General features: G+C 48.0%; 1 protein-coding gene across 2 annotated transcripts in view; it reads left to right on the plus strand.

Moving 5' to 3' along the window:
* Positions 1-18,518, plus strand: part of COL4A5 (collagen type IV alpha 5 chain) — a 364,692-nt gene that overhangs the window by 217,920 nt on the left and 128,254 nt on the right. For both annotated transcript variants that reach the window (XM_063937288.1, XM_063937287.1), the window contains exons 18-19: positions 284-325; positions 12,700-12,829. In XM_063937288.1, the coding sequence (XP_063793358.1) occupies positions 284-325; positions 12,700-12,829 (172 nt within the window). The remainder of the gene's footprint in view (positions 1-283; positions 326-12,699; positions 12,830-18,518) is intronic.

Genomic DNA, 18,518 nt, shown 5'->3' on the forward strand with positions numbered 1-18,518 from the left:
GCTTGGTCAGTTCCCTGGAACCCACAGTTGTCATTCATTATGCTAAGATGCCTGAACCTAAGACCATTCAGCCCTGGATCTGCCAGTCTTAGTCATAAATATACTGCTGGAAGAAAGGCGTTAACTACAGCATTGCAATATTTAATCTCATACCAAATACATTTAAAAAAAATATATATATATATTATCTGCAGAGATTGACATAACTTCACTTTTAAGAAATCCTGTCTCTTTTGTTGGCTTATTCTATTTGTTTGAAAGTGATATTTAAATTTTGTTTCAGGGTCAAAAAGGTGATCGTGGATTCCCTGGACCTCCCGGAGAAGTAAGATGCTTTTATTTATCTCTTCTCATTTTCCCCCAAATACTGTTTAGTTTGATTTGCTTAATAAGAAATACATACACAATAGGGGTCATGTTGTTTTTTATACGTATTCATATGTAAGAGTACTAATCTCAGACAACATATCAATAAAATCTACAGAAGCAAAACAAAAAAAATTGGATTTTAATTAGCTACCGGTAAATCCTTTTCTCGTAGTCCATAAGGGATACTGGGGTCACTTAGTACGATGGGATCCAAAGGAGTCGGTGTACTTTAAATTTTTCAAACAGGGTGTGCTGGCTCCTCCCCTCTATGCCCTCCCCCATAGCCCAGTCTAGGAAAACTGTGCTTGAAGGAGACGGACATACTTGAGAGGAGGAACCATGACAAGACAACGAGTGGTGAGACTAATGAACCAGCACACAGCAGAACAAACAAACCAGCAACAGCCAGTAAAATCAGAAACAACTTCACAGAAGAACCAAACTTGCAGGAACGTTGAAGCACAGAGGTGGGCGCCCAGTATCCCTTATGGACTATGAGATAAGGATTTACCGGTAGGTTATTAAAATCCTATTTTCTCTATCATCCATAAGGTATACTGGGGTCACTTAGCGACCCAATCGCACCATCGTTGCCTAGCGATCGCCCCTTCCTGATTGGGGAGGCATGGCGGTTTTCAGGGCGCGGTCTGGCCAACGCAGGTGTGGCCGGACCGTGCGGGGAGCAGGCCGCAGTGGCTGCGTGACTTCACACGCAGCCGCTGCGACCCTAGCAGCGACAAGTAACTCCCGGCCAGCCGCAGGAGCTGCGCTGGCTGGGAGTTACTCTACAAGTACAAAAGCATCGCCCAGCTTTTGTACTTGTGCGGTGGGGTCGGGTCTGCATGCGGGGTGGACTAGGCCTGTGCTGGGCATCCCCCCGCATGTCTGTGTCAGTGATCGTATCTGTGCTAAATTTAGCACAGCTATGATCAGGTCGGAATGACCCCCTTAGTACGATGTGAACATCTCAAAGCTGCCAGAACGGGTGGGAACGTGCTGAGACGTCTGCAGCACCGTATGTCCGAATTGGACATCCTTTTTAGCCAGGGTATCAAACCTGTAGAACTTGACAAACGTGTTTGTCCCTGACCAGGTAGCAGCCCGGCATAGTTGTAAAGCCGAGACACCACGGGCAGCTGCCCAGGAGAAACCCACCAACCTAGTAGAGTGGGCCTTGATAGACCAAGGAACTATGCTTCATAGGCCTGTTGAATAGTAAGCCTAATCCAACGGGCAATCGACTGCTTTGAAGCAGGACAACCCTTCTTGTGAGCATCATACAGCACAGAAAGGGAATCCGATTTTCGGACATCAGCTGTCCTCTTGACATAAGTCTTCATGGCTCGCACCACATCCGTTCTGTCCTCATGAAAGACGAAGTAGGGACTCTTGCAGGACAAAGCTCCAAGTTTCAAAACGCGCGTAGCTGAAGCTAATGCCAATAGCATAACCGTCTTCCACGTAAGGTACTTGTCCTCAACCGACATCAGTGGTTCAAACCAAGAGGATTGCAGAAAGGTCAAAACCACGTTAAGATCCCAAGGTGCCGTGGGCGTCACAAAGGGAGGTTGGATGCGAAGGACACCCTGTACGAACGTCTGGACTTCAGGTAAAGCAGCCATTTTCTTCTGAAAGAAAATGGACAAGGCGAGATCTGACCTTTTATGGAGCCCAACCTCAGGCCCATATCCACACCAGCCTGCAAGAAACGCAAAAAGCGCCCCAAGTTGCAATCCGCAGCCGCATACCTTCGGTCCTCACATCAGGAGACGTATTGTTTCCAGATATGGTGGTAATGCTTTGACGTGACAGCCTTCCTGGCCTGAATCATGGTTGCAATAACCTTATCCGGAATACCTTTCTCCGCTAGAAGGTTCCGCTCAACCGCCATGCCGTTAAATGACTCCGCCGTAAATCCGAGTAGACAAATGGAACTTGCTGAAGAAGATCCTCCCGCAGTGGCAGAGGCCAGGGGTCTTCTACTGCATTGGCCAGAAGATCTGCGTACCAAACTCATCAAGGCTAATCGGGGGCAATGAGAATTGCCTGAACTCCTTCTCTTCTGATTCTTTTTAGAACCCTGGGGAGTAACGGAATCGGAGGAAACAGGTATACCAGCCGGTAAGTCCGCGGCATTGTCAGCGTGTCCACTGCCACCGCCAGAGGGTCCCTTGTCCTGGAACAATAGCACCGAAGTTTGTTGTTGAGTCAAGAGGCCATCAGATCGATCTGCGGACAGCCCCACTGATCTGTTATTAGTCGAAAAACCTGCAGATGGAGACCCCACTCTCCTGGGTGTAGGTCGTGAAGTATGCCTCCTAGTTGTCCACTCCCGGAATGAATATGGCCGATACTGCCCTTGCATTCTTTTCTACCCAGAGGAGTATCTTGGATACCTCCTGCAAGCAGGCCTTGCTCTTTGTCCCTCCCTGTCGATTGACGTACGCCACTGCTGTGGCATTGTCCGACTGAACCTGAATGGCTTGACCTTGAAGCAGAGGAGATGCCTGCAGCGGAGCATTGTAGATCGCCCTGAGTTCCAGTATGTTTATTGGAAGAACGGCTTTGTGGCTTGACCACCTGCCCTGGAACTGTGCCCCTTGGGTGACAGCTCCCCAACCTCGAAGATTCGCATCCGTGGTTAAGAGAATCCAATCATGGATCCCGAAGCTCCAACCCTCCCAAGAGGTTGGAGGGCTGCAACCACCACAGGAGAGAAATCCTGCCCTGCGTTGAGAGACGTATGACCTGGTGCATCTGCAGATGCGAACCCGACCATTTCTTCAGGAGATCCAGTTTTAATGTCCTCAGATGCAATCTCCCAAATGGAATGGCCTCGTAGGAAGCCATCATCTTTCCCAACAGGCGGGTGCAAAGATGTACCGAGACCCGGTGTGGCTTCAGTACCGCCCGACTCGTGAAGCATCCTTGCCTTGTCCGCGGTAAGGAAGATCTTCTGAGCCACTGTGTCCAAGATCATTCCGAGGAACTGCAGACATTGGGTCGGCTCGAGGTGGGATTTTAGTAAGTTTAGAATCCAACCGTGATGTGACAGCAGTGTTGTCGTGCGGCTGATGCTGTCCAACAGTTGTTCCCTTGATCTCGCTTTTATCAAAAGATCGTCCAAGTAGGGGACAATGTTCACCCCCTGAATCCTGAGTTGGAACATCATTTCCACCATCACATTTGTGAAAACCCTTGGAGCCGTGGATAGGCCGAAGGGTAGCGCCTGGAACTGATAGTGTTCGTCCAGCAAAACAAACCTGAGGTAAGCTTGATGAGACAGCCATATTGGAATATGGAGGTACGCGTCCTTTATGTCCAGAGAGACTTAGAACTCCCTCTACTCCAGATCTGAGATCACTGCTCACAGAGACTCCATTTTGAACCGGAAAACCCGCAGATATAGGTTTAACGATTTGAGGTTCAAAATGGGCCTCACCGAACCGTCCGGTTTTGGTACCACAAAAAGGCTGGAATAATTTCCCTTGCTCTGTTGTTGAAGTGGCACTGGAAAAATAACTTGAGTCTGAGACAATTTTTGAATGGCCTCCTGTAGCGTAAGGCGCATGTCCTTGGAAGTCGGTAAGCCCAACGTGAAATACATGTGAGGCGGAGAACTTTCGAACTCCAGTTTGTAACCCTGGGAGATCAGGTCCTTTACCCAGGCATCCTGACAGGAGCTTCTCCAAATGAGGCTGAAGAATCTCAGACGAGCTCCCACCCTGAGATCCCCCATGAGCGGATGGAGGGACACCATCATTCTGAGGATTTTGAGGAGACAGAGCTGACACCTTGGTCCTGAGACCCTGTGGTGGCAGACTTACGTGACTATCTATGGGGGAAATGAGCAGATTCCAGGATATGCTGAATCCGCGTCCCATTTCAGCCAGGGACTTGTCTCCTGTAGGGCCCTCCTGAAGTTTACCAGCCCAAGTATTAATGGCATGAATCACCCAACAGCCCACAATAACAGGCTTTTGGGAGGCTCCTGCCGCAATATAAATAGATTTCAAGGTGTTTTCTATTTTCCTGTCCGCAGGTTCCTTTAAGGCTGTAGCCCCCGGAACAGGTAGCACCGTCTTTTTTTGACAGGCATGATACCGGAGCATCTACAGCAGGGGAAATCTCACAGACCTTTCGCCCCTCATGAGCAAAGGGAAAAGCGGCAACCAATTTCTTTGTCACCTGGAATTTCTGGTCAGGATTAACCCATGGCTCCCTGAAAAGATCATCCAGTTCCTTTGAATCAGGAAAGGTGACCAGCACTTATTTCTGTGCAGAGAAAAAAGATTGCTGTACATCCGCTTCATTCCCATGAATATGCAAAACATCCCTTGTAGCAAGAATAAGTGACTCCACGCCCTGTGCCGGAGAGGAATCATCCACCTCAGCATTAGCAGCTCCTCCCCCTCTTCCACTTCTGGCTCCTCCTCCTCGGATTCCGAAAGGATGTCAGGTACCCCCCGCTTATGGGGTAGTGGATGTGAGAGAGGGGTTGCACGTCTGCCTTCTGTCTTATCCTTAGACAGAGCAACCAGGGACTGTTGTAACTGCTGCCTTTCCTGTCTAGCAGTAGTTAACTCATTGAACATGTCAGACAGTGCCAGATTAAGGTACACATGGGCGTGGAGCTGAAATTTATGATGGGCCTATTATGTGCCGCCACAGGAGTTGTGATGAGTGCTGTGGGGTGTGACTAATGTTGTGGCTTCCCTACATTGTGAATAGATGCCGTACGCATGCCACTCACCCATTCTCTATATTGATACATCGGGCAGTATCGCATCCCCCATAGAAACCTATGACTGCGGGTGGAAATGGAGAGATAGCAGCAGGCATCGGTCCCTTCTTCATACATTGCAGGGATGCAAAATATTTGCAGCTAACTCCTGAAAATATCCGCAAATACTGTTTAGTAAATGGGCCGCCTAGAGAGTGGCAGCAGGGACATAGGGGGTCATTCCGACTTGATCGCACATAGCAACTTTTTGCTGACCGTGCGATTAACTAGACGCCGCATATGGCGGAGTGTATATCTGCATAGCAGTGCTGCGAATGCTTGTGCAACCCTGCTATGCAAAAAAAGTTTCCTGTAAAAGAAGACCAGGGTAAGACTTATTTACCCTGTGCGATCGTTCCAGTGATGCAGGTCCCGGAATTGACGTCGGACATCCGCCCTCCAAACGCCTGGACACGCCTGCATTCGCCGAACCACTCTTGGAAAATGGTCAGCTGACGCCCCGGGAACACCTTCCTCCTGTCCATCTTCTTGCCGTCGCCGCTGCGACCGCTTTGTCGTTAGCGGTGACGCTGCCCAGCGACAATGACGCGCATGCGCAATGCGGTCACCACATATGCGCAGATCTGACCCATTCTCACTGCTGCGACAAATAGCAGCGTGCGAACGGGTTGGAATGACCCCCATAGATAGAGAGAGTGGCAGCAGGGACATAGGGGGTAGTTATCGCAGTAGCAAATTTGTTAGCAGTTGGGCAAAACCATGGCCCTCATTCCGAGTTGTTCGCTCTGTAAATTTTTTCGCATCGCAGCGATTTTCCGCTTAGTGCGCATGCGCAATGTCCGCAGTGCGACTGCGCCAAGTAAATTTGCTATGCAGTTAGGAGTTTTACTCACGGTTTTTTCTTCGTTCTGGTGATCGTAATGTGATTGACAGGAAGTGGGTGTTTCTGGGCGGAAACTGGCCGTTTTATGGGAGTGTGTGAAAAAACGCTACCGTTTCTGGGAAAAACGCGGGAGTGGCTGGAGAAACGGAGGAGTGTCTGGGCAAACGCTGGGTGTGTTTGTGACGTCAAACCAGGAACGACAAGCACTGAACAGATCGCAGATGCCGAGTAAGTTTGAAGCTACTCAGAAACTGCTAAGAGGTGTGTAATCGCAATTTTGAGAATCTTTCGTTCGCTATTTTAAGAAGCTAAGATTCACTCCCAGTAGGCGGCGGCTTAGCGTGTGTAAAGCTGCTAAAAGCAGCTTGCGAGCGAACAACTCGGAACGAGGGCCCATGTGCACTGCAGGTGTGGCAGATATAACATTTGCAGAGAGAGTTAGATTTGGGTGGGTTATATTGTTCCTGTGCAGGGTAAATACTGGCTGCTTTATTTTTACACTGCAATTTAGATTTCAGTTTGAACACACCCCACACAAATCTAACTCTCTCTGCACATGTTATATCTGCCCCCCCTGCAGTGCACGTGGTTTTGCCCAACTGCTAACAAATTTGCTGCTGCGATCAACTCTGAATTAGGCCCATGGTTGTTTAATGTGTGAGGAGCCTAAGAAAAGGTTCCCGCAGCAGGCTCTCCCCCTTAACTACACCCCTGTACCAGTGTCTGTCCATGGAGTACCCTCTGGAGTAGTTGGCTGTTCTGCTGCAGCGCTGAGAGTGCAGGAAATGGCGCCAGGAATCCGATGGTCCCGCTCTGAGGTAGCTCCACTCCTTGCTATGGCACCGGAGCTACAGATATCTTTATACTGGCAATGTCCCCTAAATTGTGTAAATTGAGGCCCCAACACCTAAATTCACTGCCGCTGCCAGTCTGCCCGGAAGCGCTATGGGATACCCCAGAGGGAGTCCTTATGCCTGCCTCGCTTCCGCGCCGCACCAAGAACTGGGGAGACCCCCGGCAACACTCACCACTCTCTGATCTTCAGGCTCTGTGCTTGGGGCGTGCGGCGCGCTGCGGGTGTTTGCGCAAGAGCAAACCCAAAAGCCTACCTGAAAAAAATCTAAGTTTTAAAATAAACTGAAGAAAAATCCTCTGGAGCTCCAGAGTGTGCATCTTCTCTTGAGGGCACATTTTTCTAAACTGGGCTGTGGGGGAGGGCATAGAGGGGAGGAGCCAGCACAGCCTGTTTGAAGAATTTAAAGTCCACGGCTCCTTTGGACCCCATCTATACCCCATCATTCTAAGTGACCCCAGTATCCCTAATGGATGATAGAGAAAGCAAGATTATGATTGGCCCATTAGCATGGCACTCAGATGCTTTTTAAGATAGTAAAAGCAATCTAGAGGGGAGAAGGTACTAGAAAATAATATTGTGAGGCTTTCCATGTTAAGATCAAAGATGTGATAGAACTAATGGGGATAAAGTTGCAGCAAAATGGACTGCATGCTTAAGAATTTGTCTGAGGGCAAGATCTCTCCAGCAGGACATTGCAGTGAGGGGAGAATTTTTGACCTGGTGAAGTAATAAGCAAATACATTTCTAAGTATGGTAGTTTTGTCGTCTCTAAAGCACTATAGGCTGAAAAGCACAGTACATTAGAGTCTGGTGTCAGTACCTTAAGGGGGGTACTCACGGAACGATCGCTGCTTAAAATCTAAGCAATCTGACTAGATTGCTTAGATTTTAAGCATGATCGCTCCGTGTGTAGCCCCTACAGCGATAGCGATGCGCAGCCCCGCGCATCGCTATCGCTGGTGCTAAATTGGCCAATCTAGCAGGTCGCTCATTTCACCCGCTGGGTGAAATGACCGCCCCCCCATCGCTCTGTGCTGAGCGGGGGGGAGAGATGTGTGCTGAGCGGTTCACTCAGCACACTTCTCTCCCACATCGGCCAGTGAGTACTGGCCTTTAGATCCTCCACGTGAATATTGAAACTGTAGTGAAACTGTGCAATATAATTGTGCTTCTTAACAAATATGTACACCCCCATACAAGTTTGCATATTGAAACCTCATCTCCACAGTCTACAAAGAAATGTAAGTTAATATAGGTGTCATATTTCTCTGATAGAGGGCTGTTAAAAAGGCTGCATACAGCCAAACAACGTAATACATTATTTACATATTTACAGGTGATTGGAGGAGGCCCCTCAGTTACCATTGGATACAGCCAAACAACATAATACATTATTTACATATTTTTTTTTAAATCCAATCGTTTTTATTTGAATTTTAAATTTTGCATTAACAACTTACACAACAACTAAAATCAACAACAACAGATACAAAAAACAGCATACAAACAGCTGTACGTATATAAGACACATAGTACAACAAATGGATGAAAGTTCACATAAAATTATATAGTTGCAGAGCACTGGTGTCCCGGAATAAAACAGCCCAAGTAGACCACTTCCAATGTAAGCACAAGCATAGCAGAGAAAGCACAATATATTGAAATATAACATAGCAAGGCCGGCCGCGGGCTATCCACCTTCAAAACATCCCAAAAGAGAAAAAGGAAATAAATACAAATCTGAGCTTTATTTATCCTTAAAATATCTAGAGCCCATCCACTTGCCCCATACTGTAAATAATTTTCTTTCCGCTTTCCTAGCCAGGAACACAAATTTTTCATGCGCAATAGTTTAATTGACCAAAGATATCCAAGCCTTAGGTATCGGGGCCTCTCCAGCCAACCACAGCCGAGAAATGCAGACCTTAGCCAGAGCATATAAATTAAGGACATATCGCCTGCTGGGCGGATCTAAAGCCTCCTCGTCTGTAACCAGCAATACACACATTACAGGCGTAAATATGGGAGAGGGAATACCTGTATCAATTGGGTGGTCTTCAGTATGCCGACTGACGGGATCCCGGCGCCGGGATCCCGACAGCCGGCATACCGACACTTATTCTCCCTCGTGGGGGTCCACGACCCCCCTGGAGGAAGAATAAAATAGCGTGGCGCGCGTAGCAAGGGGCTCATTTGCGCTCGCCACACTGTCGGTAAGCCGGCGGTCGGGCTCCCGGCGCCGGGAGCCCGACCGCCGGCATACCATAGTGAACCCGTATCAATTATGATACGTATAACTGCTTTCCAGAACAACGATATCCCAGGGCACGACCAAAGCGGATGCCAAAAGTCAGCACCCAGGCTTCCACACTTAGGGCACCATGAGCTATGACCAATGTCCGCCAACCTCACTGGGGTCATATACACCCTATGCAGGATATATCATTGTATTTGCTGGTATCTAACGGAAGAAGTAGAGATCCGATGGGACCCCAAAGCAGTCTTCCATGCATCGTCCAACAACAGACCCACATCTGACTCCCACTTACCCCGAAGAGAAGCTAGAGGGTCGGTATGGTGCATCTGGAGAATACGACCATAAATCCTAGAAACCAGGTGCCCTGATTCCAACGTCTGCAACATTAATTTGACCGGGGAATCAACGAATAAGCGGCAATGTGGACATTTTGACGCTGCCGCAGAGGAGTAGCTGTAGGGAGGAACCACCAGGATAATCATTATTTACATATTTACAGGTGATTGGGGGAGGCCCCTCAGTTACCGCTGGATACAGCCAAACAACATAATACATTATTTACATTTCTGCAGCGGGGTACACTGGGTGTAGAGTTGGATCTTGATCAGAGGCACCAACAGGCTAAAGCTTTGACTGTTCCCAGGATGCACTGCACTGCCTCCTCTATAGCCCCACCTCCAGGCACTGGAGCTCAGTTTGTAAGTTGGTGCCTGGTGCGGGTTACTAACAGCTGGGGCTGCGCTAGGCAGCCCTGAAAAGAGCTTTTATAGAAGACTTCAAGGGCCGCAGCACTTTCTGGGGGTCGTTCCGAGTTGATCGTAGCTGTGATTAATTTAGCACACCTACGATCATCATCCCCCCCCCCCCCCCCCGCACAGCGGCGATGCTTTTGTACTTGAAGAGTAAACTCCCGGCCAGCGCAGCTCCTAGTCTAGTCAGATTGCTTAGATTTTAAGCAGCGATCGTTCCGTGAGTACCCCCCTTAAGGTACTGGGAGTCTCCCAGAGGAAGACCCTAACAGGTCGAAACGCGTTGGAGCTACCCATCTATACTACATTGGACTGAGGACGAATATTCACTACAAAGAAGGACAGTACTGCTAATCCTTTCCGCAAACCATCCGGTCACGTGATCCGGAGTTCCGGAAGCAACCGGTTGCCAGGCGACGGAAGAAGCACGAGACAGCGGAGAGTGGAAGGCGGAGGGGAAGGGAGAAGGTAAGTCCCTGTAGGAGGAGGAGAGGCGCGGCCAGCTGCTCGGAGAGCTCCGGCCGTGTCCACCTTGCCTCTGTGACAGGCGCACACCCCAGGTCAGCGGCCCCACAGAGCGGGCCTGATTCGGGCGCTCTACTGTGGGACGTGCTGCAGGAGGAATAGCGCCAGTCCAGGGTCCTTATTCTCCACTTTAACCAAAGCATACACTACCGCTGTCAACTGTTCATCACTTCACAAGAGAATCCTTCACTTCAGAGCACAGATTAGCGGGACGCCGCTGTCTGTATAGACTTGTAAACCGTTTGGACTTTAGTACATATTATCATTAATATTTTTTTGTGGCATTTTTCTTTTTCTTTTTTTCGACTTTACAAAGATTACAGCATTTGTTCTTTCAATTGAACCTTGCACTTCAGAATTTAAGCTCAAACCAGGAGCGTGCCCCAATCACTGATTGACTTTTAAACCGAATTTATACCTGTTGGGAAAGAAAGTATCTCAGCATCTTAGAATAAACAACCTTAAGTATATTACCTGCTTTTTCATTATTGATTTTAGTTTCACTTTATAACCGTATCATTCACCACTACAAATAGGGTTTGAGCGCTGGTTCCCTGTGGATTTATCCACATCTGTATACCAAGCAAGAAGGAGGAATACTACTTCTAGTCGCTCCAGCGTGGCCCAGGCGGCATTAGTTCTTAGACCTGCAGGGTCTATTGATCGAGCTTCCTCAACGCCCAGACCTCCTCATTCAGGGCCCTTGTGTCTACCCGAACCTGGCCAGACTAGCTTTGATGGCGTGTCTCTTGAAGCATCACTCCTGAGAGCAAAAGGATTTTCTGAGGCAGTTATTAAAACTATGTTGAAAGCCCGTAAACCAGCTTTGGCTCAGATTTATTAGAGGGTCTGGAATACTTACTTCACATGGTGTGCTGCTAAAAATTATGATGCATATACATTCAAAACTTCCAGACTTTTGGCTTTTCTACAATAAGGCGTAGACTTGGGCCTTCGTCTGGCCTCCCTCAAGGTTCATATTTCTGCCTTGTCAGTGTGGTTTCAGAAAAAAAATTGCGTCTCTTCCTTACGTTCACATTTCCACTCAGGCTATTCTACGGTTTCAGCCTCCCTATTTCCCTCCAGTGGCTCCATGGGATCTGTCTGTCGACTTACATCCCTGCAAAGAGTCTCCATTTCAACCTCTTGGAGTCTGTGGACCTTAAATGCCTTACGCTTACGGTTGTATTTCTGTTGGCTATTGCCTCAGCTAGGAGGGTGTCGGACTTTGTCCTGTCGCCAACCCTTTCTCATTTTTCACCGTGACCGGGCTGTTCTTTGAACTCGCCCTGGTTATTTGCCTATGGTGGTATCATTTTTTCACCTTAACCAAGAGATTGTGGTTCCGGCCTTCAACTGTTCTGGTCTATCTTCCAAAGAAAAATCTTTGGATGTGGTACGGTCTCTCCTTGTTTATGTGGAGAGGACTGCCTCCATTAGGAGGTCAGATTCCCTTTTTGTACTTTTTGGTTTTCACAAACGTGGCTGGCCTGCGAATAAGCAGACCTTGTCCAGATGGATTAGAATGGTGATTGCACAAGCTTATGTGCAGGCTGGGCTCCCAGCTCCTGCTGCTATCAAGGCCTATTCTACTCGGTCAGTTGGACCGTCTTGGGCGGCGCGCCGGGTGCGTCCGCTGAACAATTGTGCAAGGCGGCTACGTGGTCCTCTGTGAACACGTTCATCAGGTTCTATGCCTTTGATACTTCCTCCTCCCAGGATGCTTCCTTTGGACCCTGGGTTCTTGTGCCCGCTACAGTGCGTCCCCTCCCATGAGGAACTGCTTTAGGACATCCCCGATGTTATTCCCTGTGGAATACCAGTGTACCCCTCTACAGAAAAGGAGATTTATAACAGACTTACCATTGTTAAATCTCTTACTGCGAGTTACACTGGATTCCACAGGGCGCCCACCCTGACGCACTTAGCTTCTTTGGGTTTGTATGGCATTAGCCGCAGTCCCTTCCACTGTCGTGAGAATGTGGTTCTATGTGACTAACATCTACCGTCTCTTTTACCTGCTACTGCATTGGACTGGTTAACAAAACTGAGCTCCAGTGCCTGGAGGCGGGGCTATAGAGAGGCGGTGCAGTGCATCCTGGGAACAGTCAAAGCTTTAGCCTTTTGGTGCCTCGGATCAGGATCCAACTCTACACCCCGATGTTATTCCCTGTGGAATCCAGTGTACCTCGCAGAAAGAGATTTAACAATGGTAAGTTTACCATAAATCTTCTTATTTACAGGTGATTGGAGGAGGACCCTCAGTTACCGTTGGATACAGCCAAACAAAATAATACATTATTTACATATTTACAGGTGATTGGAGGAGGCACCTCAGTTACCGTTGGACCAAAAGGAAACTCTGGTCCCCCAGGATCGATTGGATTCAAAGGAGAGCGCGGTTATCCGGGATTAGAAGGTCCACCTGGTCTACCCGGACCACCAGGTAATGTTCTTATAGGTTCATACAAAATATGTATCCCATACTTACTTTTATACTAATAATAAATATATCGATATCAATAAAGGATAATCATCATCATCATCATCATCATCATCAACATAATAATAATAGCGTGCTATGCTTATTGGCCAGGATTCAGCATCACACAGTATATGAAAAATGGGCTAAAAAATAAACTGTAAAATTATTATTATTATTATTATTATTATGTCTTTGCATTCACTGTAGCCCACTTTACCTGAATCCTTATCATAAGAACATCTGTGTGGCAGTACTTGCGTGCCAGGATGCGCTTACTTGGCCAGTATGCCCACTCCTTCTTATGTGTCCAAGCTGACTATGGTGGTCATTCCGAGTTGTTCGCTCGTTGACGATTTTCGCTATATTGCGATTAGTTGCTTACTGCGCATGCGCAAGGTTCGCAGAGCGCATGCGCTTACTTATTTTACACAAAAGTTAGGTATTTTACTCACGGCATAACGAGGAATTTTCATCGTTCTGGTGATCGTACTGTGATTGACAGGAAGTGGGTGTTTCTGGACGGAAACTGGCCGTTTTCTGGGTGTGTGCGAAAAAACGCTGGCGTTTCTGGGAAAAACGCGGGAGTGTCTGAAGAAACGGGGGAGTGTCTGGGCGAACGCTGGGTGTGTTTGTGACGTCAAACCAGGAACGAAACTGACTGAACTGATCGCAATGGCTGAGTAAGTCTGGAGCTACTCAGAAACTGCTAAGAAATTTCTATTCGCAATTCTGCTAATCTTTCGTTCGCAATTCTGCTAAGCTAAGATACACTCCCAGAGGGCGGCGGCTTAGCGTGTGCAATGCTGCTAAAAGCAGCTAGCGAGCGAACAACTCGGAATGAGGGCCTATAGCTCTAACTGTGCACCAGTTGTAGGAGAGTAGTCACCAGGCTCCTTTGCTGCCACTGGGGACACTTTTACATCTGTATGTTGTGTTTAGGTGCAGCAGCTTGTTTCTGGGGGCCTAATTCAGACCTGTTCACTGGCTGGGTTTTTTTTTGCAGTCCTTCGTTCGCATAGTCGCCGCCCATAGGGGAGTGTATTTTTGCTTTGCAAGTGTGCGAACGCATGTGTAGCAGAGCTCAGTGGCAGATCCACTGCCTCAAGCCCCGCCCCCTTACTTAGCTTATGTGAGGGAGAAGCAGATCCCGATCGCCATGCAGCACTAGACTCCCCCTTGCCTCTAGTCACCGGTGCCCTGCTCTTCTGCCTGTGCTCCCAAGATGGCGGGGAAAGCAGAGGCCCAACCTCCCAGCAGCACACAGATGCCCGGGGGTTGTTCTCTGTGTGGGGCCGATGCGAGGAGAAGAAGGGATCGTCTCCCTCCCTGCTCTACCTCTCTCTACATGTCCGGATCCTCAAGGCTGGAGCGAGTTACGTCCCACCGCTCAAGTAATCTCTACAGGGAGGGTGTGGGAACCAAGCGTGGCCTGGCCACTGCAAGGAGGGGGCAGCTGCTGCATACCGCTGTGGCCAGGGGGGAATCTGTGTCCCAAATATTTACACAGTAATAAGGAGACAGGCATGAACATAATTATGAAAACTACAAGTCCCATGATGCCGTGCGGCAGAGCACCTCCACTCCCGCTTCCTCCCCTGTGCAGGAAGCAGCAGGCAGAGTTACTGGAGCACCCTGCATCCTGCACCCACAGGGACAGGTAGGTGCCACAACTCTATGTGCCAGCTCTGTGAGACGGGGGGGGGGGGGGGGGGGAATTATTAGCATTATTTAATGCTGTATGTGCAGGAAAACCAGCATCTGGTTCATGCATTTATTAGTATGGAGCTGTATAATATACCTGTATGTGTGTATATATATATATAGCACTGCAGTCTGTGCAATGAGATCTCACCCCCTGTATGCTAACCTGCATGGGTACAGGGTATTCCAGGGTCTCCCTGCGGCTGGGAGCTACAATGAGGGGGCAGCCCTATATAACCCAGTGATTGTTTGGCTGGACCTGGTCCCTGCACATGGTTCCTCTTACTGGGCTGTCTGTAATTATTGCTGTTTGGTTATCCTCATTGCTCTTGTAATGTACATTATTGCAATAAATATCATAAATGTGCCTTGCACAGTGGCTATGGCCACCCTGTGACACTTCCAGAGGTGAAGATGCTATACTGTCTGTGTACTATTGTTAGTGGGGAAGTGGTGCTGGGTCCTTGAGCTGGGATGCTGCTGCTATGATTATCTTGCACTACCTCTTCTAAAGGCCCGTACACACTGGTCGATATATCGGCCGTTCTCTTGAACGGCCGATATATCGCGGGTCCGTCGGCCAGAGTGTACGGCCGATACGTCTGTGAACTCCGTCGTTCACAGACGTATCACGTCGGCTGCGCAGCACAGCTGACGGCCAATATATCTACCGATATATTGGCGCGTTGCTGTGTGTGTACGGGGCGGTCGGCCGACCGCCCGTACACATGCTGCGGCGGCCGGCGGTGAGTGACAGCTGAACTGGGCGGGCGTGTGTACACGCCCGCCCAGTTCATGACGTCAGTCCCCGACGGATCGGGCAGTGTGTATACACAGCACACTGCCCGATCCGTCCATAGATATATCTGCAGATCAATTGATCTGCAGATATATCTATTAGTGTGTACCCACCTTAAGCCAGATAGGCAAGGCCAGATCTTCAGATATTTATGAGTTTGGCTACTTAAAATATGTTGGTGGTTGAGACCCCACTATACAGTATGATAAAGTGTTATTTTGCTACTGCCTGTGGTATATGTAACAATACCCAATCACAATAGATGTGCTCTGATGCACATGTATGTAGTGTACCCCCCAAAATTTTAAAAAGCTGTCTCTCATGGCTGGATTTTTTTTTTATAATGGGGCAACACGTAGTACAATGGTGAACCAATGCAGTTGACTAAAAAGTCCTTACTGTGCAATCAAATCTTTTATTTATTTTTTATAATATCTATTTCTTGTTTATGAATATTCTGGGGTTTTTTTCTTCAATATTCGTTGAAAATGGGAGGGGCATAACTAAGTGGGAGGGGCTATGATTAGAGGGGAGGGGTCATGATTCTTAAACCTCCCCCCCTAAAAGTAAAGTCTAGATCCGCCACTGGCAGAGCTGTACAAACAGATTTTGTGCAGTCTCTGAGTAGCCCAGGACTTACTTAGCCGCTGCGAACATTTCAGCCTGTCCGGGACCGGAATTGATGTCAGGAACCTCCCTGCAAACGCTTGGACACGACTGCGTTTTTCCAAACACTCCCAGAAAATGGTCAGATGACACCCGCAAACGCCTTCTTCCTGTCAATCTCCTTGCGAACGCCCGTGCAAATGGATCCTTCGCACAAATCCATCGCTGAGCGGCAATCCGCTTCATACCTGTGCTACGCGCCTGCACATTGCAGTGCATACGCATGCGCAGTTCAGACCTGATCGCAGGCTGTACGAAAACGCAGCCGAGAGATCAGGTCTAAATTACGCCATTGTATCTTAGCATCAGGACAGAGGAAAAGAAATTAATAACTGCCTTTTATCTCTATTAAAATACATGTTCTGCTGGCAAGTTATAATTAAATGCATGCAAAATATGTAGCAAACTGATATCGAAAAAAGAAAGTGTGTGAGCTAAAATGTGGTGGTGCTACACTGAGCTAAAGTTGATCGTAACTATGCTTCTAACGGGATGCAGTTAAATTGCCGGGTGTTGGGATCCCGGCGGTCAGGATACCGCGCCAGAATCCCGACTGCTGACAATGCCGCCAGCCAGAATCCCAGCTCACAGAGGTTATTCCCACTCGCGGGTGTCCACAACACCCATAGAGTTGGAATAGATCCTGTGGCGAGCACAGCGAGCCACCAACCTCGCATCTTGGTGAGATCAGCGAGCCCGCAAGGGGACTCTCTGAGGTCGCCCCGCTGCCGGCATACTGATGGCCCGGGAAGCCGTTGTCATTATACTGACGGCCGGCATTCCATTTGTTTTCCAATTCTGTATTTCACATCTATTTATGCATTATTTTGTATGATTAACAGTGTCCTAAACAGGAACTAAGTACAATAAATATCTTTTCTTTTAATAATGCTGAGTCCCATGATTTGGAAGATGACTCAGTGCATATGATAAGAAGATTTTAGGTCGCTTATCACTGAATCCTTTTCTCTAAAACAGGCTGGAGTACACTGGACAATAGGATTGCAGATTGGGGCTGGAGTTGGCACTTAAACTAAACCGTAGCTTTAAAACAAAGCTTCTCCCCCCTGCAACCCCAAAATGCCAGTACAACTTTAAAAGAGTCTAACAAGGAGTAGCAGCAACCCAGTGAAACTTAGAACAATAAAAACAAATCAGTAGGGAAAAGATAGTCAAGAACTAAAACCCCACATAACTGAGCATGAGGGGGGCGCAGTGTTGCCCAGCCTGCTTCAACTGTAAAATCCTCTTTTCCCTGGCAGCAAGGTTCGATATACTGGTCCATGGGAAGTTCAATAGCCGCCCCCAGACGAAGGAACACTCAGGCTGCCTGACTGGAGAACTGTGTTCCTAACATATGGACAGAGGACCAGGTAGCTGCATGACATACCTCTTCCACCAAAGCTGTGTCACGCTGTCCAGTAGGTCGCCACCTCCCTACTGGTCTGGTTTCAGTCGTCTGCACTAGAATAGGATCGAACAGATCCAACACACAATGGTCTGCTTAATAGCCAGCCAACCTCGTTTATGTAACAACCAAATGGACCTCTCCTCACTCAAAGGAGTGGGTGTACCTCGCGCTTGACAGGGCATGTTCTCCTAAGCAGCTGTAAAAATTGGGTAGTCACTCCAAACTAAACACAGAATACAATTATACTAAAAGTACTGTAACAGCGCTAAAATAAATCTATGCAGACAGGTGGAAAGGATCAATCAACAATTTAATATGTAAAAAAATAGGTATTGTAATACCTGTTGTAACAATTTAAAAATAAATTTGTGCACATGAAGAGCATTTAAAAAACCATAGCTGGCTATAGAGAGCTAGATAGGATCAGGTGCAGGACATAAATGATTTTATTATCCAGTGGTTGGTGGACCTCAATTATCCTAAGCCACAAAGGATGTAAGTCTCTCCACAGATAATTACCAGTCCTGGAGGTGCCAATGCAGAATTCCCTGGCGATATCTCAGGAAATGAAGATCTCAACGCACCAGTTGTGGGGAATTGGTTAGTCGTCCATTAGCAGTGGGATGGTAGTGGGGGAAAGAATCCCAGGCTTGTTTATAGGTCCACCGTCCAAATTGTCCTGTATGGTAAGTGTCCCAAGATCCAGCAGATAAGTCCTTACGCGTTTCGCTGTCTTCAGGGGGCAGCTTTGTCAAAGGTAAGGTAATTACCTTTGTGGCTATAAACAAGCCTGGGATTCTTTCCCCCACTACCATCCCACTGCAAATGGAGGACTAACCAATTCCCCATAACTGGTGCGTTGAGATCTTCATTTGCTGAGATATCGCCAGGGAATTCTGCATTGGCACCTCCAGGACTGGTAATTATCTGTGGAGAGACTTACATCCTTTGTGGCTTAGGATAATTGAGGTCCACCAACCACTGGATAATAAAACATTTATGTCCTGCACCTGATCCTATCTGGCTCTCTATAGCCAGCTATGGGTTTTTTAAATGCTCTTCATGTGCACAAA

Source organism: Pseudophryne corroboree, chromosome 8, assembly GCF_028390025.1.
Source record: "Pseudophryne corroboree isolate aPseCor3 chromosome 8, aPseCor3.hap2, whole genome shotgun sequence".
NCBI lineage: Eukaryota > Metazoa > Chordata > Amphibia > Anura > Myobatrachidae > Pseudophryne > Pseudophryne corroboree.